Here is a 24028-nt window from a genome sequence, read left to right as displayed (position 1 = left end):
CAAAAAGATCCATGGCGTGTTTGGAAACTCGTCAAAAAGTTAAAAAAAAAAGAAAGAAAAAAGCACGTTTAGAAACGTGAAAACTGTAACAATTATAGATTAACTTTGTGCTATTCTAATTCTACATGCAGTGTTCGGTTCTATACGAGATAGAAATGTGGATTGGATTCCTTGCTTTTTTATCCCGAAGCATGTGAATAATCACATTTATATTTGTTATTCCATGGTTAGCATTATGGTTGTGTCGGTCTTATTCCATCTTTATTGTTTTATCTGAAAGCATTTGTCTATCCCTGTCCCCCACCTTTTTCATCTGTGTGTGTAGGTTTTTCCCAAGCAAGTATAACAGAGAGATAAAGTGTTTGAAGATGGAGGTGGAGACTCTGCTGATGGAGATCATACAAAGCAGAAAAGACTGTGTGGAGATTGGAAGAAGCAACTCTTATGGGAATGAAAACTCTTATGTTTAGCTTTAATTGAGAACTGTAATTACCTGGAATTGAAAACTGTTTTCAACATCATTTAGCTTTAATTCTGAATTGTTTTCACAAAACAGTTTACGAAGTGTATTGCAGTTAACTGAACTAAAAAAAAGTTCAGTTCAGATAGTTAATTGTAATGGGTTTATAATACAGTGTAAATAGTGCAGTTTATCCACTCTTAAGTAACGGTTGATAGACTATTAGACTTTCATATAAGTCTAAGTCATAAGTTAGTTTTTTTTTTGTAGAACTTGCTATTGCTATGTATGTCTTTAGGGAGATGTCATAACTATTTAATTATTTATTGATGTAAAATATGAGTGTATGATGATATAATCCTTTGAATCTTTATTGAGATAACGAATATATGAATTTATATTTTTTTTCTTAAATATTTGTGAAACTAATAATATATGAGAATATATTATATATTTATAATTTGTAAGGCTTGATTAGTAATTGGTACTTTTCCAATTGTTTTTATATTTATTTTTTATTTAATTGAGTTTTTATTTTTATTTATAAAAAACAATTATTGCGACGATTTCATTAAATTGATATTAATATAGTTGGAACCTCTTAAAATTTGAATTATCTCCTGCCTAGAATTTCTATATTTATTTGTTGTTATTTTCTTTTTTGTTTTCTTTCTTCATCTTCCTTCGCTCCTTCCACCTTCATCAATCGCCCATCACTTTCCTGTACCATCTACAAAAGATCACTCCGTCTCATTCCATCTTTTTAAATACTATAAAAAAATTCCTTAAACACCTTATACACATTTCTACGAATTTAAATTTCAAGTGGATAATAACCCACACACAGCAAACAAACACATTCAACTCTAACATGATTTTGAACAATCCATGAATACTAAAAATCTTAAGAGGAAAAGAAATGAGAAAAAAGAGAAAGAGAATGGTGGAAAGTGAAAGGAGGCAGAGAAAGATGGAGGAAGGAAACAAAGTAAAGGAATTTTCTAAATAAAAAATAACCAAAATTCTAATACATGAGAGAGACACGTTAAGTTTTTTTTTTTTCAAAATAGAAACTCAATTTATTTAAAATTGAATATAGAAATAGTTGAATGAAAACGTTAAATATAAAGATAAAATAAGTTTTTAAGCTTAACGTATGATTAACAAATAAAAACATACGGTGTGTGTGTGTGTGTGTGTGTGTGTGTGTGTGTGTGTGTGTGTGTGTGCGTGTGTGCGTGTGTGCGTGTGTGCGTGTGTGCGTGTGTGCGTGTGTGCGTGTGTGCGTGTGTGCGTGTGTGCGTGTGTGCGTGTGTGCGTGTGTGCGTGTGTGCGTGTGTGCGTGTGTGCGTGTGTGCGTGTGTGCGTGTGTGCGTGTGTGCGTGTGTGCGTGTGTGCGTGTGTGCGTGTGTGCGTGTGTGCGTGTGTGCGTGTGTGCGTGTGTGCGTGTGTGCGTGTGTGCGTGTGTGCGTGTGTGCGTGTGTGCGTGTGTGCGTGTGTGCGTGTGTGCGTGTGTGCGTGTGTGCGTGTGTGCGTGTGTGCGTGTGTGCGTGTGTGCGTGTGTGCGTGTGTGCGTGTGTGCGTGTGTGCGTGTGTGCGTGTGTGCGTGTGTGCGTGTGTGCGTGTGTGCGTGTGTGCGTGTGTGCGTGTGTGCGTGTGTGCGTGTGTGCGTGTGTGCGTGTGTGCGTGTGTGCGTGTGTGCGTGTGTGCGTGTGTGCGTGTGCGCGTGTGTGCGTGTGCGGGGGTGCGTGTGTGCGTGTGTGCGTGTGTGCGTGTGTGCGTGTGTGCGTGTGTGTGTGTGTGTGTGTTGTGTGTGTGTGTGTTAGTAGACAAAAATATATTTGCTAACGCGCGTAGGCCTGTTTTTCAGTTGGTACATTTTAACAATATGTACCGGGTTTTAGTAGACAAAAATACTCTTATATATCATGAATTCTAAGTTTTAATGTTAAGGGTATTTTAATAATTTTCATTTATAAAAAAAATGTCATCCTATGGCTGGAAAAAAAATCAAAAGCACTATTTTTTCCAATTTTCACAAGCATAAAGGATTTGATAATTGACCTGAAAAAAATCAGAAATACTTTCTTACAAAAAAAATTGATTTTATAATGAATTTTCATTTTATAATTTTTGTTTTATCTAATTTTATCTAATTTTCACAAGCATAATGACATCAAAGGAATTGATAATTGGCCTGGAAATTAGGAACACTCGTTGTTAAACAATTTCTTACCGAAAATGATTTTATAATGACTTTTCATTAACCATAATGAGATCTTGAATGAACCTTTGCTTGAAGGTGAATATGTCAATGACTCAACTCTTTACAAAGGCAAATTGTTTAACGACAAGTGTTTCTAATTTTTTTCAATTGGGGCTACAGTGGGAATGACAAATGACAGAGAAAATGTTAGAGTGAGAGAGATAAAAGAAAAAAGATTGAGAAGAATGAGAGAGGTAAGTAAAGATTTGGAGAGTTTCTTTTTTTCTAGTTTTGAGAATGAAAATTATTAAAACGTTTAACCTTAAAACTTAGAATCCATGATATATACGGTATTTTTGTCTATTAAAACCGGGTACACATTGATAAAATGTACTAAACAGGCGCGTTAGCAAACTATATATATATATTAAGATCGCCGCTATATAATATATATAGAATAAAACAAGATATTTAAAATTATGAAAAATGCATCTCAATTATTTAATTCAAAAATAAAATGTAAAAGTGTGTATGTCATTCATGAAAACATGTTACTATATTTAATCTTTGAAAATAAATTTGAATTTAGTTATATAACATTAATTTTATAAAAGAGTCATGTGCCATTATTTTTTCGTGTCTCCCTTTCAGTTGGCCCAATCTACATTTGGTGAGATTTTTCTGCCACCTGTGCTATTGCGTTTTTTTATTGTTGGATCTCATTAATGTTACATGAGAAAATTCACAAACCTTAGAATAATATGCAGCTATTTACCCTTCATGGTTTCTGATAACAAATTTCTCCTTATTTATTTTGAGGGAATGCATTATCAGATGATTATGACAGAGTTTCATTTCACATTTCTGGAGGGTAGAACGGAATTAGCAGGTATGTTATGGAATATCACTGCTAAATTTACATTATCTAATTTTTCTTGTTACAGTGAGAAGTAATAGCAGTAGTATTAAGTGATGTTCGAAATCCACAAACTCTTTCACTACAGAAATGTGGTTCCAGATCTGACGAGGGAAAAAAGGGCACAAAAATTAAGATATCAAGGACACTACAGTATACTCCTTTTTTTTCGTGCAGTACATGCATCTTTTTACATATCATAAGATGCCTGATACAAAGTGAACACACCCTTATTAATGAAAAGCTGGACCTGTCAGTTACCAAATCTATGCATGCTGCAATCTTCTTTTTAATGAAGTAGAAAAACTGAGTTCATAGAAAACATTACCTTCCCATATGATCACCAGACTTTCTGATAATCATTGCAATCAATTGCTATACACCTGCATAACCATTTCCTTGTTGACTACTTTGTCCATATATATTAGTTATCCTTGGAAATGAAGCACTAGGTGTTTGGATACCATGGTGCTGTGCACAGATCCTACTCCTTTAGAATCACAAAGGTAGGCATGGAATTGATTTTGAAGAAGACTAATTCAACATCATGTTTATACTGCTTGAATCTTCTTGTTTAGTGACTATAAACCCTTTATTTTGTAGATATGCTTATAATCCATACTCATATTATCTGATGTAAAATGACCAGAAAGACTCGTCAGAAGCATCATAGCTAAATAAAGCTTGATGGGTTGCTTCCCGATATAGAATAACACACAAAATAGCACTCCTTTTGAGGCGTCAGATAACGAGAGAGGACAGGGAAATATCATCAAGAAATAAGTCTGCCCATTTCCGAACTTCATTGTGCACACTGTCTGTTTGAAAAATCGTTGAAAAGTAGTGAGAAATTACGTTTAGACGAAGTGTTGAAACTACATTAGTTTTTCAGTTAGAAGTTACATCTTAAGTGAGAAACCAAGTTAACATGCTTGTAACTGCATCTATTATTAGCACACCAAAATGAGAAGTAGTTGAGAGAGAGACCAAGTTTGATGCTAAAAGCACTCTCAATAATTAAACAACATCATATAGTCTATAAACCTGGTTCAAACCTTGAGAGATTTATAGCCGGTGGCTGCATTCAAAATAGGAATATTCAAGTGTCACCTTAAAAATCTGTACACCATAGCAGATTGCCAGCAGAACCCTTTGGTTCTGGATATGATGAGTGTTGCAGTCATGGGGCCAACCACATGGACCAGGGGTCTCTTGGCCTTCAATTTTATGCCTACTGGCAAGGAAATCACTAACTCCAGATTTTGACTCAACCTAAAATACCATGCTGAAAGGGACCAGTGCAGGTTGCTCACAAATCACTAACAGACACTACTTCAATATTTTGTCTCCAACCATGTACAAAAAGTCTTGAAAGTAATATTAATGCATGCATCTCAAAAGGCACCACTCTTTGATGTATCATTTGTAGCACTGGTCCCAATAGGAAAAGATTCCTTCCCTTCTTATCGATTACAGTCTTACTCTTGTTAGTGAATGCAAGTCCAAAGTCTATTTTCTTTCAGAGACAATTCTGTTTGAGGAATAATTGAATAAGAAATATATACACTTCTTCCCATGGGAGACTTGTACTCTGGTTTGTCACGTTAACCTCTTCTGCAGGTCCAGGTCTTCTGCAGAGAAGGAGTAGTCTCACCTAAATATCACGATGGCAACTTCTCAATGTGTCTACATCGATCTAGAATTGCACAAGGCTAATTTGAAGTCGCTGTGATCGATGTCATTTTCATACAATGAATGAGATACTCACTTAGGAGCAATCTGATTCCCAAGCTTCAAAGGCCACATCTGCCACTTGCTTAAGGCATGTTTAACGAACTGTCGCATTTAAAGATGAACTACAGTAAGTTAAATACCCCTCTAGTATCAACTTGAAAGGAAAAAAAGCTAACAAACTGTCAAAAAATGAAAGCTCCCAGCTCATAATGAGAATTATGCCATGTCTTTTTGTCAGTGAGAGTTTCATGCATAAGAACGCCTTATATTCTTGTAGCGTTTCATTGGAAAGATTGAGACAATATAATATGCAATTTGTAGTAGTAGTTGCTTCTGGTGAGCAAAATATAAAAGTGAATGTGCATCTCGAGTAAGCTTGGATTAATATGTAAGAAGTCAAATATTTTGTTGACAACTTTGTGAATAAACTGATTCACTTGTGTTATTGTTTTGTTATTCATGCAATCAATAATACAATTTATCAACTATTCAAAACTCTAAGAGCTACTACGTTAACTATCCATAAGACTCCAAGATATTTAAAATGTGGTATGACAGCAAATAAAACTTGCAGTTCTCATGTAATTTGGATGTTGGTCCTTTGCCACATATAATGAACTTCTGTCTCAAGGAAAGTCAACCAATGATTCATTAACCAGTTCATGTTTTTCCTACCTCGGAATCTACTAATCAACAGTTAAACACATGGAAACCACTTGATTTTGGTGTGAACTGTTTTCCTCTAATAAACTTGATGGCTGGCTGATATCTACATTAATTGAACAACGTGACACTGTAAAAGGCAGGTGAATAAACCAGAATAGAATGGCGGGTGCAGTTGAAAAATAACCATACCAAGTGCAGTTCGACATTTAATAGCACTAACTTTGTAACACACGTCACGCCTACCTTAAGGGTCAAATTAAAATTATAGTCACTGCTTCAATAGTAAAGACACAATCCATCCTTCCATAAACACACACATAAAGAGACATATATTATATTATATGTATGAAATGTTTGATCGACGCCTGCATCAGTCGAGAAGAGACATTAAACAAGTTAAGACAATAATCTGTTTTTCACATGTGAAAATATAATTGACAATGAATGCCTACAAGTTAGCAAATAACAATGAATAATACGACCACGGATCGAAAGAAAAGAAACTTCCTTGGCATATACGTACAAGTAACTATATTGTAATTGGCGACCAAGTGAAACGAATTTCGATCAAAATTGAGTCAAATGCTTCCTAGAGTGGACATTAAACTCATTTCTTGCCCAGAGAAAAAGAAATGCACCTAATTACACTATAGTTTCCGATGAGCAGTGGCAATTACCAAAAATGTACGAGACAGAGAGGAGTGAGATGGCACAAGTTTGGAGGCCTACATGTAAAAGTCTCATTATATTTTTCTAAGTTTCTGTTTATCGGATTAACAAGATAAACTAAAAGGGTTAAAAAATCAGAAAAATGTGGCCAAATGAAACAAAGTGACAGCGATCTACTACCAGACAATCTCGCTGGTTGTCCATGCTGCGATATGCTTGGAGAGACACGTGGCAACAGAAAACACCAAAGTGACAAGTTAAAAGGTGGTGAGTGACTCATGTCTAATCCATTTGAAGGACCCTGATATTATATATGGACGTATTTATTTATACTAAGAAATAAGTTATTGTGTGACACAGTTTTCTAACATTAGTGTCTTAGCATAGGACAACAAAAATCTGTGTTGACTCCCTCCCTTCCTCCCTTCACCATATCATTATTAAGAGAGAAACAAAAAAGAGAAAGAGAGAGAGAGAGAGAGAGAGAGAGAGAGAAAGAGAGGGTGTGTGTGATCTTGCAAGTTCTGTTCCGGCAACACCAACAAGGCATGGCGATTTCAGGGTCGGAGACTCAGAGTTCGTCCTCACTGAAAATTGTGTCTCAGGTGGAAGTGGAGTGTGTGAAATGCGACTCGTGCGGGTTCACAGAGGAATGCACGCCTGCGTACATCTCGAGGGTGCGTCAGAGGTACCAGGGTCGGTGGCTCTGTGGGCTGTGCGTGGAGGCTGTGAAACACGAGGTGGTGAGATCAGAAAGTGTCATCACCACCGAAGAAGCCCTGGACCGCCACATCACTTTCTGCAGAGAGTTCCGATCATCCACCGTTCTCAACGAAACTGAGCACCCCATCTTCGCCATGGGACGCCTCCTCCGCCGGAGCCTCGATTCTCCCAAGCCTCTCCGATCGAACTCCACTGGAGCTCTCGGGGTTAAAGCCCTGCAATTGATTCGATCGGAGAGTTGCTTCTCTTCAATCTCCGGCTAAAAGGTCTGTTCTTTTTTCTGTTTTGTTTTAGGCTCTTGCAGTTGCAGGTTAAGCATGAAGCATATAATTGAATACTCTGTGTGTAAATGTTTTTCTGTGACTGTGACAGGTTTTAGAAATCTACAACAAAGGCTCTAACACTGCCCCTTTATGCTTAGATTGATTCAGGGATTTATCCCATGATGACTTTAATACTAGCTCCTTTTTTCTATGATCTTTAATGTATATACAGACTGATTATCAAATTCATAAATTGAGTTCTTCTAATCTGTTTCCCTTCTCGGTGTTTTCTTGAAAAAGCAAAATTTAGATACATTTTTCGTGTGTTTCTAGTACTGTTTTCTGATGCTAATCTTTACTATGCCGAAGATTATTAAAGTAAAACTGAAATTTTGATTGAAATATAATACTGAAAGCACGTAAGAAACCATCCTAAAGAGCATAAAACTTGATGAATATTTCGAGCGGATTTTTGTTTCTCCATTCTGGTTCAACGTATTTCCGTATGCTGTTAATTTGTTATGTTTAACTTTGGCATTGAGGTTGTAAAGGAAATCTGCTTTAAGGAAATAAAGCTGAAAAGTCTTGCAACTGCTGAATTTGAATCAGAACAGAACAAAAAGACAGCGCAAAGTTTCGATTATGATGGCTGGCTCAATGCTCAAGCAGTCCTGAAAAGGAACCATTTTTTTCTTTCAATGGCTATAGCTGTAAGCTTAAAAGAATATGAGAATCTTCAACCTTTTCCAAGCTAATAATTACAGGTGTGCTTAGCTGTTTGTGTCAATTTGCAGCATGGCCATTTAACAGTGATGCCTTCATTTTGATAATAATAATAATAAAAAGAAAGATATTAAGGAAAGTTGTTTAAATGGGGGCATTTTGCATGAGATATTTACACAAGAGGAAGGTGCAGGGAAATTTCCCTCCAGTGAAAGAGCCATCGCTTTTGTTGGAAAAGTTTAGCATTTCCAAGCTACAGTTAGTATGAGTATGCGAGCCAAAGTTTAGATCAGAATTTGGGTCACAGAAAAAATACACTGGACTGGATTGAAGCTGCAAAAAGTTGCACATCTTTCATCTTATGTTCCTTTTCTTGTGCTTCTATCCGAATGTCTTGTGATGCATTGCTTTTTTCATACCTGAATTGCATTGCTTTGCATTTCATGCGTTCAGGGGTATAACTTTTTGTAACTTTTACAGTGTGATCGTCCACTTGGATCCTTTGGCATTAGAGCTCTTTATTGACAAAGAACAACATGGTTGTGTTGTGTCTGATGTGAACCTTCGGGGTGCATCTTCTTCTCCAGGAGTTTTCTGCAAATTGTAACATGATATACACCGAAACTGACAAAGAAAACAAGTGGGGTCAAGTATACACATCCAACAAATCGGAACATTATTAATTATATCATATGTCGTTTTATTGCCATTTGCGTGTTTTTATTGAAGACTTGGAGCTCATTCACTCGAAGATAAAAAGATAAAAATATTTAAACAAGAGCTCGTTCACTTTACGTTTCTTCCAGCTAGTTAACTTTGCTCGAACACATTTTCAAAGTTTGTGTTTACGTGTTTCTGTTAGAGTAAAATACCAAAATCATCTACTATTTTACTACATATAGGTACATTAAAAAAAATTAAGAGAGTCAACGACTTACAAGGTCGCGTATTGTGGTGTCTAACCACAATTTCTCAGTGGCAGATCTTGAGACATACGTGTAGACAGCATGAGGATTATCTTAATTTAATGCTAGAAAGTATAAGATAAACGAATGTCAGAAGCAAATAAGCATTGAGATGAGTTTCCAATGGTTCAAAACCAGAATCAAAGGCAATAAATGCAGAGTATTATTCTGGTAACAGACTAGAGAGAGTTTGAAGAAGTAGAAACTTTGAACCTGAAGGTAAGATATTATTTAGACCAAACCAAGTTCTCTCGTATTTGTTTTTTGTTTTATCCTAACAGTAACTTTCAAGTAAAACAAGACTGAAAAATATACACCCATATAAAGGCACTGGTTTCCATGTGAAGAAGAGTATTTTCAAAGAACCAAATTTGGTACATTAAACTTGTTGTCCCTGTTATTGTATTGCCTCATAAATTAGCACCATTGCTGAATAAAAAACAAATGGTGAAGTGTTTTATTACTGAATGGAATCCATCATTTCATGGGTCACCGAAATGATTTCCAATTATGCAGTTTGTTTAAAAGGTAGTTTACCTAACCCCCTCTCTTGGTGCTCATGAAATCAATCTGCGTTCTATTCCTCGTGCACGTCCACCCTTAGTGAAAAAATGGCCTAATTAATATCATAAGTCAGAGATAATAATACTTTAATAATATTTTTTTATAATATTTTAACATGTATCATTTTGTTATTATTGATATTAATATTTATGATTATCATTATTGATTATGAAATAATTTTGTATCAATATAAATATTAAAATGTTATTAAAAAAAATATTTTCAAATATCAGTTATCCCTTGTCAAGACCATCATAACCAACTTCTGTCCCCATTTTTCTACTCGTACCTTACTGCTAAACAGGAACTAAACGTGCCAATCATCATTGGTTTTCCTTTACGTGATTTCTGTGACCCTACATTGACAACAACGATCAATAACATTAAAGAGCTTCGAAATAAGAGACTCTTCTTTCTCTATGACTTGAGCACACTTGCATATGCAGGAACAGTACAAGGACAGTGTCAGTGCCATTATATTCAGTTTTTTATTCATCATTCAGAAGGGAAAAAAGGGGATGTCTAAAATAATACATAAAATAACTTTATACCATTCTTTTCGTGACTCTCGTTGATGTCGAAAAGAAATTGAATCTTAGCAATTTGTTTTGAAAAGGTGAACATACCTTTTTATAAAGGTATACTAATCTCATTTTGTGATATGTTTATGAGCAGATAAATTGATGATGTTGTAAAATAGTGACTCTCTTGTATACTTTTACAAGATTAATTATATTAAGACTATACTATTTCTGTACCGGCAATTTACAGGAAAATCTCAACCCACATAACTCAATTCTTGGTGTGCCACTATTTATAGGACAATTTACTTGATGTTGGTGTTGAATGTTGATGTTGTTCCTATTAATATATGATAAATGTGTCTTATATATCATACGTTCTCATGTCTCAAGACATATTATTCGAACATAAGATTACACATTAGTAATGGTCTAATAACATGTCAATAACAGTAATACAACAAACCATAAAACATGTTTCATATGATTTTGATACATCTTAAATAAGTTTGTCAGTATAATTTAACCATACTAAAATATGTTTCATTTTTGATACATCTTAAGAAAAAGTTTGTTTTAAGTTTAACTTAACCCGTTGATATTTGTCTTTAATCGACACCATGTTAATCAGTATTAGAATGAAATTTGATGTGACAAAAGCCTGCAATTTATACTTGTAATGATCTAATTTGTTTGATTTGGGTGGTATATATGTTGGGCAACGTCAATGGATTCTTTGACGATGATCATATAAATGTGAAGACCATGATGAAGAGTTTGACTTTTCATTACCTTCGTTTTCACTGTAAAATCAAAATCAAAGCCCAGTTTTCAGCGCACGAACAGCGCTGGATCATCTCTTCAAGGCATCCGTTTTCTTTTTTCAAGAACTGGTATTTAGGCAAAAGAAGGTTTTTAAGAAGCCAAACCCAAAGCAAAAAAAAAAAAAAAGAAAAAAAGATCAGAAATATGGAATCTCTGAAGTGGAGGCCACCATATTTTGTCGTAGAACAGCATATCAAGTCCAGTGATTATGAAACATCTGAATGCAATATAGAAAAACCAAGATCTAGTTGTACGGAAAATTATTCTAATAATTACTTTTGTCATTTAGTTTACCCATTAATTGAGCGTTTAAATCTAACACCTATCTTTAGTCAATCTTGAAACATATTGAACGTAGGACTAAAATAAATCTTAGAGTATGATACAATAACTCGAAAAACCTCGTCAGGTCAGGACAGACTATTTTTCTATATTCATGATACTACAGAAAAATAGAAAAGTGTAATTTAAATCTAATTTAACTCTAAAAATAATCTAGCTTATAAAATAAAATTTGCATACAGACTTCTAATATATATAAGAAGTCTCCCAACTAATATGAATGGAGTTTGACGAGTTATTTGAAAATATTGGTTTTTCTAAAAATATAGAAATGAGAAAAAAGGTATAGAAATTAAAATTATTTCCAGAACACATTTTATGTGGAAATATTTTTTAAATCTGAAAGACTTTAAAAAGTTTATTTCAATTTTTTTTTTCATATAATTTATTCTGAAATGTATTTCATGCATTTTAGAAATCTTGTTTTGAAAATTTTGTTTCAAAATTTTTATTTCGAAAATTTTGAAAAACTTGCTTTGAAAATTTTCAGAATATGTGATGCGGAAGTAACTTTTAAAAAGGTAAAATGTCATTCTAAAAATGTGAGAGTCTGCACAAAGAAATTGTTGAGATGTTGGAAGTAAAAGCCATAAATACAACATCAAGCAAAGCCCTTTCCATGGGCCATTAAAGTAACAGCCCACATTGCTTGGAGCCCATTTCCCTACAAGCAATCGAAATCGTGGATTTTGGGAAGCATCTCAAAACTCAAAACGATGGGCGCATTCTTCCACCACTTTCAAGTCTTCTTCGTGCACCTCTAAGTTTAAATGTGAAAATAAAGTTAACCTTCGGTAAACATATATAAATAAAAAATAAATTAAGTAAGCAGTCATTACTTTTTACTTCTTTAGCTTCTTTTTTTCGTTCAACAGTAGTACTCGTGGGTCTTCATTTCATCTCATTCATCTTTCAGGTATGTATGTTTCTTTTTGTTAAGTTTGGTTCAAAATCCAGTTAACATGTTTCTCGATTTTCGAAATCCAGGAAACATCTCTCGAATTTTGAAATTTGATATTTATTCTTTTTAATATTTTGTTTTTATTTTTATTTTTTTTTAAATTACTTGTTTTGTTTCAATAGTTTTTTTTATCTCTAATTATTATTACTATACGGTATTCATTCAACGGTGATATTACGTGATAAGTGATTAAATTCTAAAATGAAATATTATTTTTAAATTTAATGGATTCATGAGTAAATTTTACTTCATGTCAAAATTATCTTCTTTTATAAATAAAATATGAATGAAAGATTACACAATTAATTTACAACTTATCATAATTTTTTCACATATAACGAGTTAATTGAATGAGTTTGAAATATTATTTTTTTTTATCTTAATTTTTTTGTTTTCATTAGAAGATCTAATAAAACAAATGGTCAATATAAGAGAAAGACTCTTGTATTGTTAGGATATGAAATGAGTAAAAAGTATAAGAAATACAAATTTGATGCTCATCCTAATATATCTTAGATAAGAAGATATGAGTATCCTTTTAAATTAATAAAGAAATCAAATTTTAAAGGTGAGTATTAAATACAATGTGTTTGATATTATAACTATTATTTGACATAGACTATACTTGGTCACCATTTTGTTGAATAAAAATTATAAGAGAAAATAAAAGAAAAATTCTCCGGCAGTTTAGTCATTTAAAACAGGTTGGAAATACAGGAAAAAAACTTGGAAAAAAGCCTCCAAAACAATAAGTACGTAAACTAGCAATAAAAAATAATGTAGTCCTATAAAAAGTATATAAATAATTTGCACGTGTCATATATTTTTAAATTTCTTATAATATTATTTATAATTCTTCTTATCATTTAATAAACTATTTTAATATTTAAAAATAGTAAATACATTATTTTCTGATTAGAAAGCAAAAAAGAAAAATATTAAGAAAAAGTTAAGGATATTGTTACCTTTTCAATACCCTGTTCCCTTTCTACAAGGACCGAAACGAGAAAAAGAATTAAAGAAGGATGTTTCTTTTATTTAACAAGACAACCTCCTCTAATTAATACAAGGAAAACCGCCTTAATAACCACATTTTTCCACATTATACAAGACAAATTCTTCAACCACAACTTGGTTACACGATTCGACATACAAAATCAAAAATCACAGAACTCGGAGCATATCTGATGAGTTCTGAATTTAGCAGTGGGTAGATTCTCCATAAATGTGATCGAGAATAGCTATGACTCCAAAAACAAAAGCTTGATCCATCCCAGCTTTCACCACCACATGATACAAATCCTTGTTTTGGATCAACTCCTCCACTTCCTTCATCACCCTCACCTAATAAACAGATCACGAATCAGCACATTTAATCAATGCTACTTTTATCTGACACTGTATTATGCGTATTCTCAACTGAAGAAACCAATACCTGTGCTACCTCGTTGCCTTTCGAGTCAACAATGCTACAACACTTGTCCGGGAAATAGCCACTGATCTTAAAATCACAGCCTCTGTTCCTAGTGGAGATTCTGATTGCCTTGTTCTTAAACAAACAAGAATTCGGTTCTCTCAAGCTGAAAACCAGCTTCCGTGATCCTTCGTAGTCTAAACTGTAACCTTTCCACTTCTTGTAAATGCTCAAGGCCTCCTCCACTATGCCTCCCTGCACATTCCATCAAAATTAACCTCTTCAAACACGACTCTTGACGCAAGAAAAAAAAAAGAAAGTAAAAGTATAAATATACCTTCCGAAGCATGAGAAGCAAAGCGTCTCCATCTCCTTCTCTTAGGATCAAGTCTCCCTTTTTGCCACGAACACCACAACCATCGACCCTGAACATAACCCTCTGGGCACTAGAATCCATCACCACAAAACCACCACCATTCACCACGTGTGGCCTCTTCCTCACCACATGCACCGTCTGAGACGATGAACAGTACAGTTTGCCAACGATCGGCATCGTGCTTGTGTTCGTAGTCATTTGATCGTTTCAAAAAACAAAAACCGAAACGATCGAGTTCCTTCTTTGTCTTAGCTTTCAGATGGAAGAATCTCTACCAGTCATGGATTGAGATAGCTTGTGGAGTTAGATGGAAGTGTGTGGCTTTATTTATGCCACCATTCTCGATGATGATTATGATGTAGAAACACCTTGGGGAATATGAGTGTTTTAATGCAATCTTGCACGTCTCAAATTTAAAAAAGTGAATGCCTTTAATGGGTGCATAATAGTGATAGCAGAATCTAACAGAGTGGCCAATTCCCTTCACTTTCAGTAAGCCCAGCTCAATATCTGTCTGTGTATGACGATGTCGTGTGCCACTTCATTTCATTTTCTCTTCTTCTGTTTCTTTCTTCACTTCTTCATCTTCCTTCACCCATCCGAATACAATGTAATGTTACCCTTCTGAAATTGTATGATTTTGTTATCTTTTTTATTTGTGTATACTACTCTAGGAAGAAAAGGAGAAAGTAAATTTAGATTTTTGTTTGTAAACACAAAATGTGAAAAGTTTGATCCATTCTCTTTTTTAGTAAAGTTGACGCAGTGACGTATGATTCATGCACACGCTTAGTTTCGGGATTCTGGTCCACGTGGCTGCCTTGGGTAGGTTGCTTTCAGTTATCTAAACCTTGGACCACAAACACAAAAACGGCTATGTAGCTTATATTTTTTTGTTGGATAAGGTCATGTGTCTTAATCATAACATATTGATTAGATGATCCTATAGCTCCAGAAGTCCATGCCCTCTGTAATTAATTAAATATTAATCCTTTTAGTTATATCGGCATTGATAATGATTCGTTATTACACTTTACAACTTTTACTATAAATGAGACAAACCACATCAATAATCAATAACGAAGATTCCTTTTTAAAGTCTGTTTACCTACATTATTTTTATGATCTGCATTTTTGGGTTGATGGCATCGTCATTTGAGTCGAAACCTTTATAGCGAAACTAGAAATTACTTACGGTGTGTTCATGCTTTCTAGATTGATTCTTACCCTGTGTAACCATTTTTAACGTGAAAAAGGTAGAAGATGCAAAAATTACAGTTCAACATAACTATTTCCAATTCATCTGTTCAGTACCTACATTTAACAACACCTTAAAACTATGATGCAGTGCAGAAAAAACATTGCAGAAGAATATACAGCAGAATGCACACATGCTGCAAAATTAGCAAAAACTATCCTCCATTGATTATTTACAGCCCCTCAACTAACCATAAGTCACACGCACGTAACGATTATGTTTAGTTGCATTACAAATAATTAAAGTAACAGCGCAAATTGTCCACGTATCATCAAAATTTCTGAGAGGCAGATTTTATATATATATATTTATAAAATAAGGTTTTTGATATAATTTAAGTGTTTTGAGTTTGAGCCGTCAAAGAATTGAAAAAGTATATAAAAGGTTTCGAATTTAAGTTTTATGAATGAAAAAAAAAGAAAATTACTGGTTTTTTTCTTTATGTTTTTAGTCTCCAGCTTGGGTAACCAAAGTTCAAATGTGCTTTTTTGGATAAAAAATAAAAGAAAAAGGCAAACGTCAATTTTAAAGAAAATATATCTTTAATTACCCGACAAAGGCGATTTAATAGGGTGTGTGTGATTCAATTTGGTCCGAAATGATATTGACCGATTAAAAACGAGTTGGATTGAATTGGTCTGTTAAACAAAATAAATATTTTATGAAATACCTAAATTCATATTTGATATTATTTTTATTACTTTTTTTTCTTTTTTAAAAAATAAAAAAAAATAAATGTAAAAGTATGTTATAATATTATTTTTTTAAACAAAAATGAGTTATTTGTAAGAACCTGTTCTGCACATATTGGATTGACATTGGACTAGTTTGTCTCGTAATTTTTTTTTTAATTTTTTTAATTTATTTTCAATTTTTTAAGATTTGTTTATATACATATATATATATATATATATATATATTAAAAGTATATTTAATCCTTTAAAATATTTTTTTAAATTTTAATTGATTAGTTAATGCTTTTTAATTAGACAAATTAAAATGACTACTATATTTATATGTTAAGTTATTTATTATAAATAATGTGACATCCCAAAATATATAGCAATGTATATATGTAGAATGTATCGATTATAATAATAGAAAGCAGTTAAGAGTACACAATAGATAGGATTAAGGAGTACAGTTATCCAAGTCTGGCTGGGAAGTCTTAAAACTTAAGAACAAGTTCATAATTCTCCAAAATACATGATTGAATAAAGATTCAAAGGGACCTAAAGAGTGTTTCCAAAATACTGATCATGATAAAATGAAGGCTAGAAGTCTTCCAAAATAAAGAGCTATTTAAAATAAGAGCTAGTAGAAATCCTAAGCACTAGGGGTTGGGTCTTCCTCAACTTCCAAAGCTTGCTCCAATGGTACATCATCACCTACTGCTCACATCCAAAGGATTGGATGATCATCGCAAGGGAGAAGACAAACACATGCAACACATACAATGCAAGGGTGAGCTAGGTAAACAAGCAATAGATATATAGTACAATCAATCCATGTTATCATGCTTAGTTACGTGTAAAAGAACAATTAAAGCATACACATTAAACCACGACTCACACACTTCCACGACTCATCCGGATTTGTATAACTGTCGAACTATTGGTCGTCTTTGCACTTGCATAGTTCAGCTGGCACTCCCCAACACTAGCAAGGTAAATCCCCCAACCTGTCTATGTCTAAACTCAAAGACTATAGACGAGGACCTCCCTCTACTCTCACCACTTACACTGCTCTCCTCTATCTGAGTATGAACAGTGCTTCGAGTGTAGGGATAGACATATCAGTTCAAAGCTCCATACAGTTATACAGAACAACATCATCACCCCACACATCACTTTCATCCATCTCTCCCCGAGATGTCCTCTTCATATTCATTTACATCATCATACAACATCAACCATGTCATAAAAACAACTCATAAATTACATACTTTCACAAAACCATCACTTATTAACACAAATTTCTTTAGGACTTTTAATGTTCAATACCTAAGTAATTCAAACAGCTTGGAGACCCTCACCAATGGCTCCGGAAGGGTCAAAAACCCCCAGAACGAACTAAAGAACGTCCAAAACGGACCTCCGGAACTCCCAAAACATCAAAAACACCAAAAACACTCAACCTGCGACACATAATTCGCTCAGCGCACCCCCCTTGTGCGCTATGCGAATTTCCCAGACAAAAGGACCGCTAAAATTCGCATAGCGCACCCTATTTCGTATGGCGAATTAATTCGCAGCGTACATCAACTTCAAACCTCTCGCTGTGCACCCCACTCGCTCTTCGAATTAAATAGGCAGTGATCCTAAACCACCACCAGTCGCATAGCGACAGGATTCGCCATGGCGAGTCCAAAAACAGTGAGCATCACCCTCTGGAAATTCGCACAGCGCACTAACTCGCACAGTGAATTTCCAAAACAGTGAGCACCCCTTTTCAGGGTCTCGCTATGCGAGAGGACTCGCATAGCGACACTGCATAATCTGCAGTACGTGAATTCTGCATAATCACTCACTTACAGTAACCCTTACCATTTCTAGGACTCTTGGTTAATTTCTAAGACCTCTTATTCGATTATTACTGGTAATTCTTCTTGTCTAGATGATCCAAACCCTCCCTAGCACTAATGTAAAGTGATTAAATTCAGTTTTACCATTTAAAACATCAATCCTTGAAACTTATGAACACATTCTCATCTCAACCATTATCTCAGGACTTACTCAGTTCTCTGACCCCTCACCAGTTCTATTGACTCAACTAAACAATCCCAACTGCCCAATTGGTCACCGGAGAAGAATCAGATGTCTGAACTCATCAGTCTCACCTTCGCCGCCAACACATATGACTAGTCACAACGTACTGGACCAGGCCAGGGCTGCTCTATGATCAGGGATGTGCCAACTCAGGTTTTTATGATTCTTCTATCCTACCAACACAGTGCTCTCAACAAGTCCTAATTGCCTTATAGTACTATAGACCCCATTCACCCAATTTTAGTACTCCATTTCCCTCACAGTAACCTAAAGTAGTACATGTATCCACTCACCATCCTTTTTAATTATTTCCCAGAGATCTTATTCAAATCCAGAAACTCAGTACAGCCAACATAATGCTCATCCAAGTCAAACAATGTTCAGCACACTATGGTTACACAACTTCCACACATCCAGCAGATACAAATCAACATGCTCATCACAAAACATAACTAAACAGTACATAACAGTTCAAATCAACACACCAATTCAGGACTTAACATGCATATATCTCAAATTAATTTCAAACAAAATAACTAGCTCCCCTTACCTCAAAGTCGAACTACCAAGCTCACAGAGACGCTCCCTCACGGTATTTCACTAACTGAGAACTGAACCAAACCCTACAAACCACCAAGGTGGTGACAGTAACAGCTCTTAGAGCTTGATTTAACAAACCAAAAATTATAAAATAAAACCCCTAGTAACATACAACCAGTAACATTGCATGTTCTAGGTTTGAGAATGGAGACAGAGAAGGGAAAAGTTGACCCACTGGTCCAATCGAAAATGCGATCGGTTCAAAAGGAAGCCTTCGGTGAGATGAACGCCTGAGCACCTTCCAACCCAAGATTGAACGGTTCAAAGAGCTGAAAAATCTAGAGAGAAGGCAGAGAAGAGTTTAGGGCAAAATGTTTTCTTTTTAGAGAGAGAAAGGGAAAGGCAGAAATGGATTTACTCTAGCTTTTGGGGAATGACCCTGGCTAAGTTAAGGTTCCCTTAGTCTGGGCCTGACTGCCTCCAACTAGGGCGCAATGGCCTTATAATTTTCCAGGTCCTCACAAATAATAACTAAAACTTAATTGGTAAGTGGTTAATGATTTAAATTACAATTTTATTATATAACTACACTAAAAAAATAATATAAAAATTAATTTGTTAAATTATTTTTTATTTAAATTTTTTATCCGTTGAATGAATAGACTGAATTAATCGAAACAAAACGAATTGACAAGATAAAGAAATTTTCAATCCAAGTTTATGGATGGACTCGTCAAACCCAACGCCTTATGTAATTTTTAAGACTAAGTAAAAGCGAAAAATCTTAAATTATATATTAAAATTGAAGATTTTGATAATTATATTAAAATAACTAGACAACTTCTTTCTTCAAATAATTATCTGTCTCTTTCTAAAAACTTTTTTTATTAAAATCGGTTATTACCGAGTAGGTTAGACCGACCGGACATGCTTGAGTCATTACCGAGTAAGTTAGACCGATCGTCCAAGGATGATAGAAGTGTTAATTAGACCGACCGGGTATGCAGGAGCGGTGGAAGTCGATCATTCCCGGTCGGACGCCAAGATAATACTCGTGAACTCTCCCGCCGTTTGCCGGAGACAACCTTTGAATGTCAATGAATGCATAATTAATGATGTAACGGTCACTGTCGAGCAGTTAAGGTGGATATTGATCGTCATTAAGAGGTAAATTAATGGATGATATTCCTTGAAACCCTATAAATAACAATTGAAACCTTATAAATAACAATTGATTGAGAAGGTAAGCTCTTTGATTTTCTGATTTTACTAAACTTGCGGAGATAAATTTTGTCAGAGTGTTTCCTGCAGGCCACCTCCATTTTGGCAGTGAGAGATAAGGATCCACGCGGTAAGACAGGAACAAGAAGGACCGATCGACGAAGGTAAAGCATTCCCAAACAGAAGAAGCAGGAATTTTCCTCGACCCCTTCCAGCATAAACAAAATCAAATTTATTAATAAAATAATATTAATACACATACTTTCTTTTAATTAGCTATTTCTATTATTTCCCCCTTATATAATTATTTTACCTACTTTTGGAGAAGTATTGTACTGTTTCCACTAACGTACAATAATAATTTCACACAATTTCACAATATGAAATGGTTTCTGCATAACTTATTGGTTCAGTGCGATTATTCTTTTGCTAATTAAGTTCTTAAAGTTTTCTCACATGACTCAACAACTTTACTGTATGTATGTACTGCAGTAGCTATATAAAGTTTTTTGTACCAAAACAAAAAATATTACTTTAATTTTTTACTTTTACACTTTTTAAGGAATTTATTCTTTAAAGAGATTAATATACAAGTATAAGAGTTATTCATTTCCGTCGATTTGCGATCAAGAGAAACGATGGTTTGTGTGATAAGCAATTATCACTATCCACGCATAGCTGAACAGATACGTAGGTAAACAATACACATGTTTTGCTAAATCGTTATAAACAACAATAGAACAAATCGTTAATTAATAATAATAAAGACATAATAATATAATAATAATAATTTTAACTATAATTATAAAATAATAATATTACATTCTGATCTATTAAAAAAATTTATGGGTTAAATATGTTTTTAGTCCCTAAACGTCGTTTCTGGTTTTCGTCCCTCTTTCAAAATAAGGTACAATTTGGTCCTCATTCTTTTCAAAATTTTGGTTTTAGTCCTCGAAAACTAACACCGTTAAAAATGTGGTAATTTTTGAGGACTAAAACCAAAGTTTCGAGGACTAAAACTAGAGTTTCGAAAAGAATGAAGATCAAATTGTACCTTGCTTTGAAAGAGGACGAAAACCAAAAACGACCAATAGTTTAGGGACTAAAAATATATTTAACCCAAAATTTATTTATTACATTGGTTAAATTATTCACTTATTTCAAATCTATTTATTTTCTTCAAGTTTCTTGTAATGTATTTGTTTGATGAAAAGTTTGTGAACCCAAAAATTCAAATAAAAATAGAAAATCGAGGTAACAAATAAAAGAAAAACAAAACAAAAATCTTCAATCTACGTTACTCTTTCACCTGAGAATATTTGAGGGAAAAGTATGCTTACTTTTATCTTTTATATTAAAATCCAATTTCATAATTATTAAATAAATAAATGTAATTGATTAAAATCAAATAGAATATAATAAATCAAATAATAATAATAACAACATGATAAATTAAATTATAATTATAAGTAATATAATAATGATAATAAAATAAATATGATAATAATAATAAATATAAATAATAATAATTTTCCATTTTATTCAATTAAAACATTTTTTTTAATTTATTCAATTTATCACATTATTTTCCATCTCAAATCTCTTCATCCAAATAATTTCACTCTCGTTTGTTTTGTAACATCCCATAATCTCACACTCGACATTTAATAGATTTTATAAATATTGTAACATTTTTACGTTCGGTCACACGGTGATATATATACTTCACACATGATAATTCATAGTTGATATATTGTAGCATTACACCACCACTCATAATGAATATAAAGGACTTCATACAAGATACCTGTGTGTGTGTGTGTATATATATATATATATATATATATATATATATATATATATATATATATATATATATATTAAACTCAGAATTCAACTAAAAACTCATAAATACAACTCGAACTCTTCTAATTTATTCTTCTATCTCTTCGTCTGCTCCCGTATAACGAATTATACGATCATCGCACAAACACAAACACAAACAAGTAAGGGTGAGCTAACATTACACAAATCATTTGTAAAACATGCATAATTACATTGATACACTTAACAAACAGCCTATAATAATTATGTCATACACCCACATACTATCATACAACAATCGCACCATAGACACTCATCTCATCATACCACAATCCCTAATAGACACTTATCCCACAATATTCAATAGACACTCATCCCACAACACCCAATAGACACTCATCCGGATGATAAGTTGATGAGCAGTCACGGGAGGTTATGCACTTGTGATGACTTCTACTTATTCTTACAAATACACTTCCAATATTTTATATCATCCACAAGGTTAGTCCTCAACACTATGTCCAAAACCGGCACATAGACCAGGACCTCCTGTCCCTCTCACCACATAATTCATCCTTCTCTACTTGAGATTGAATGATTATTAGAGTATCAGGATAACCTCCAACAATAGTACCCTCAACATCAACATATACACTAATACCATATTATTACAGAATTTCTCCATGAGACTCATATCATGCTCATATTTCTCAACTCATATTATACCATTACAAAATCTCCCCATAATAATCATATCATGTTCAGATGCATAATTTCATATCAACATCATAAAATACATTTATCACAGAAATCATACAAGATAAATATATTACAAACAAATTAACAATAATAAAATATTACTATAAATGGTCACCGGAGAAGAATCAAATGTTTGACAATCATTAAAATAATCTTAATATATAAAATTATTGGGGAAACAAGAAGCTGAATCTGGCAGAGCCTGTTAGACAACTTCTCATCCTTCCAGGAAGATGCAATAAAATTAAATAGAACAGTAAAAGTTCTGGGGAAACAAGAAGTTGAATCTGGCAGAGTCGATTAGACAACTTCTCGTCCTTCCAAAAAGATGCAATGAAAATAGATAAAATAATAAAAGTTCTGGGGAAACAAGAAGTTGAATCTGGCAGAGCCGGTTAGACAACTTCTCATCCTTCCAAAAATACAATATAAATAAATAAGAAAAACAATAAAAGGTATGGGGAATACAAGAAGTTGAATCTCGCAGAGCCGGTTAGACAACTTCTCATCCTTCTAAAAATGCAAAAGAAACAACTAAATGTTCTGAGTAATAATAACGTACAATTAGTATAGCAGAATCAGTATCACGTTTTACAACTATCAAACTTGAATCTCGGCACAGAAGCATGTTCTTATTCGAAATTCAAGATCATACAGAAACAAAATACTCCATATTCAAGATTTAAGATCAGACAAAAGCAAAATATTGCATATTCAAGACTCAAGATAATACAAAACGAAATACTCAAGGTTAGCTCCCCTTACCTCTATTCCAGACTTAATATCCTGCTTAGAAGTTGTTTCCCGAAAACTTCCAGAATTTTCCCTTTGCAACTAGAATTTCCTCCAACTCACTCTCTTCTCTCAAAATTTTTCTCAATTTTGGGTGCAAGTTTCAGCCTTCCTCATGCTTGCTATTTATAGGCTAAGATTTGACACTATTTAGGTTTTTTTTTAATAATATTTTATTATAAATAATATTTAAATCCCATTACAGAAAATTGTTCCCCTTTAACTCCACTTTTGAAAGTAGTTTTGTCTTTTTATTTATTTATTTATTATTTTTTTAATATTTTATTAAAAATACTATTTTATAAAAAATAATATTTTGACTTCACCACCAAAAGTGTCTTACTCACCATTCCACTTCTGAAAGGTTCTTTTGTCATTTTGCAATCATATTATTATTATTTATTTATTTTATATATAAATATATATAAATATATATAAATATATATATATATATATATATATATATATATATTTAATTTATTATTATTATTATTATTTTTAATGGACTTTACATGTTTGCCTTCAAATCTTCTCG

General features: G+C 33.5%; 2 protein-coding genes across 4 annotated transcripts; one reads left to right on the top strand and one right to left on the bottom strand.

Moving 5' to 3' along the window:
* Window positions 1-7001: 7001 nt before the first annotated feature.
* Window positions 7002-9138, top strand: LOC124846815 (DUF1677 family protein (DUF1677)). 3 transcript variants are annotated; one of them, XM_047324171.2, is made up of 2 exons: window positions 7002-7640; window positions 8841-9138. In XM_047324171.2, exon 1 carries the CDS (start codon window positions 7200-7202, stop codon window positions 7635-7637), a length of 438 nt encoding a protein of 145 aa, XP_047180127.1. In that variant the 5' UTR covers window positions 7002-7199; the 3' UTR covers window positions 7638-7640; window positions 8841-9138. The 3 variants fall into 3 exon arrangements, with proteins under 3 accessions (XP_047180127.1, XP_047180128.1, XP_047180126.1); XM_047324172.2 differs by lacking the exon at window positions 8841-9138 and adding an exon at window positions 8189-8821; XM_047324170.2 differs by lacking the exon at window positions 8841-9138 and adding an exon at window positions 7747-7913 and having other exon boundaries at window positions 7003-7640.
* A 4415-nt stretch (window positions 9139-13553) lies between these two features.
* On the bottom strand, window positions 13554-14691 carry LOC124846814 (protein LURP-one-related 6). Its single transcript, XM_047324169.2, has 3 exons — window positions 14290-14691; window positions 13974-14207; window positions 13554-13882 (listed from the first exon to the last, which is right to left on the bottom strand). The coding sequence occupies exons 1-3, from the start codon at window positions 14524-14526 to the stop codon at window positions 13739-13741; spliced, it is 615 nt and encodes a 204-aa protein (XP_047180125.1). The 5' UTR covers window positions 14527-14691; the 3' UTR covers window positions 13554-13738.
* Window positions 14692-24028: the final 9337 nt, after the last annotated feature.

Source organism: Vigna umbellata, chromosome 1, assembly GCF_029865625.1.
Source record: "Vigna umbellata cultivar VRB3 chromosome 1, Vumbellata_1.0, whole genome shotgun sequence".
Lineage (NCBI taxonomy): Eukaryota > Viridiplantae > Streptophyta > Magnoliopsida > Fabales > Fabaceae > Vigna > Vigna umbellata.
The sequence above is the reverse complement of the archived record's forward strand: the minus strand, read 5'-3'. Positions and strand labels throughout refer to the sequence as shown.

What these genes read in the sequence shown, in the direction of transcription:
- LOC124846815 (XM_047324171.2), top strand. Translation starts at nt 7,200, where the DNA reads ATGGCGATTTCAGGGTCGGAGACTCAGAGTTCGTCCTCACTGAAAATT.
- LOC124846814 (XM_047324169.2), bottom strand. Translation starts at nt 14,526, where the DNA reads ATGACTACGAACACAAGCACGATGCCGATCGTTGGCAAACTGTACTGT. An exon ending in TGCTTCTCATGCTTCGGAAG is followed by an intron (nt 14,208 to 14,289) that starts GTATATTTATAC and finishes TGGAATGTGCAG; the next exon opens with GGAGGCATAGTGGAGGAGGC. An exon ending in AAGGCAACGAGGTAGCACAG is followed by an intron (nt 13,883 to 13,973) that starts GTATTGGTTTCT and finishes TCTGTTTATTAG; the next exon opens with GTGAGGGTGATGAAGGAAGT.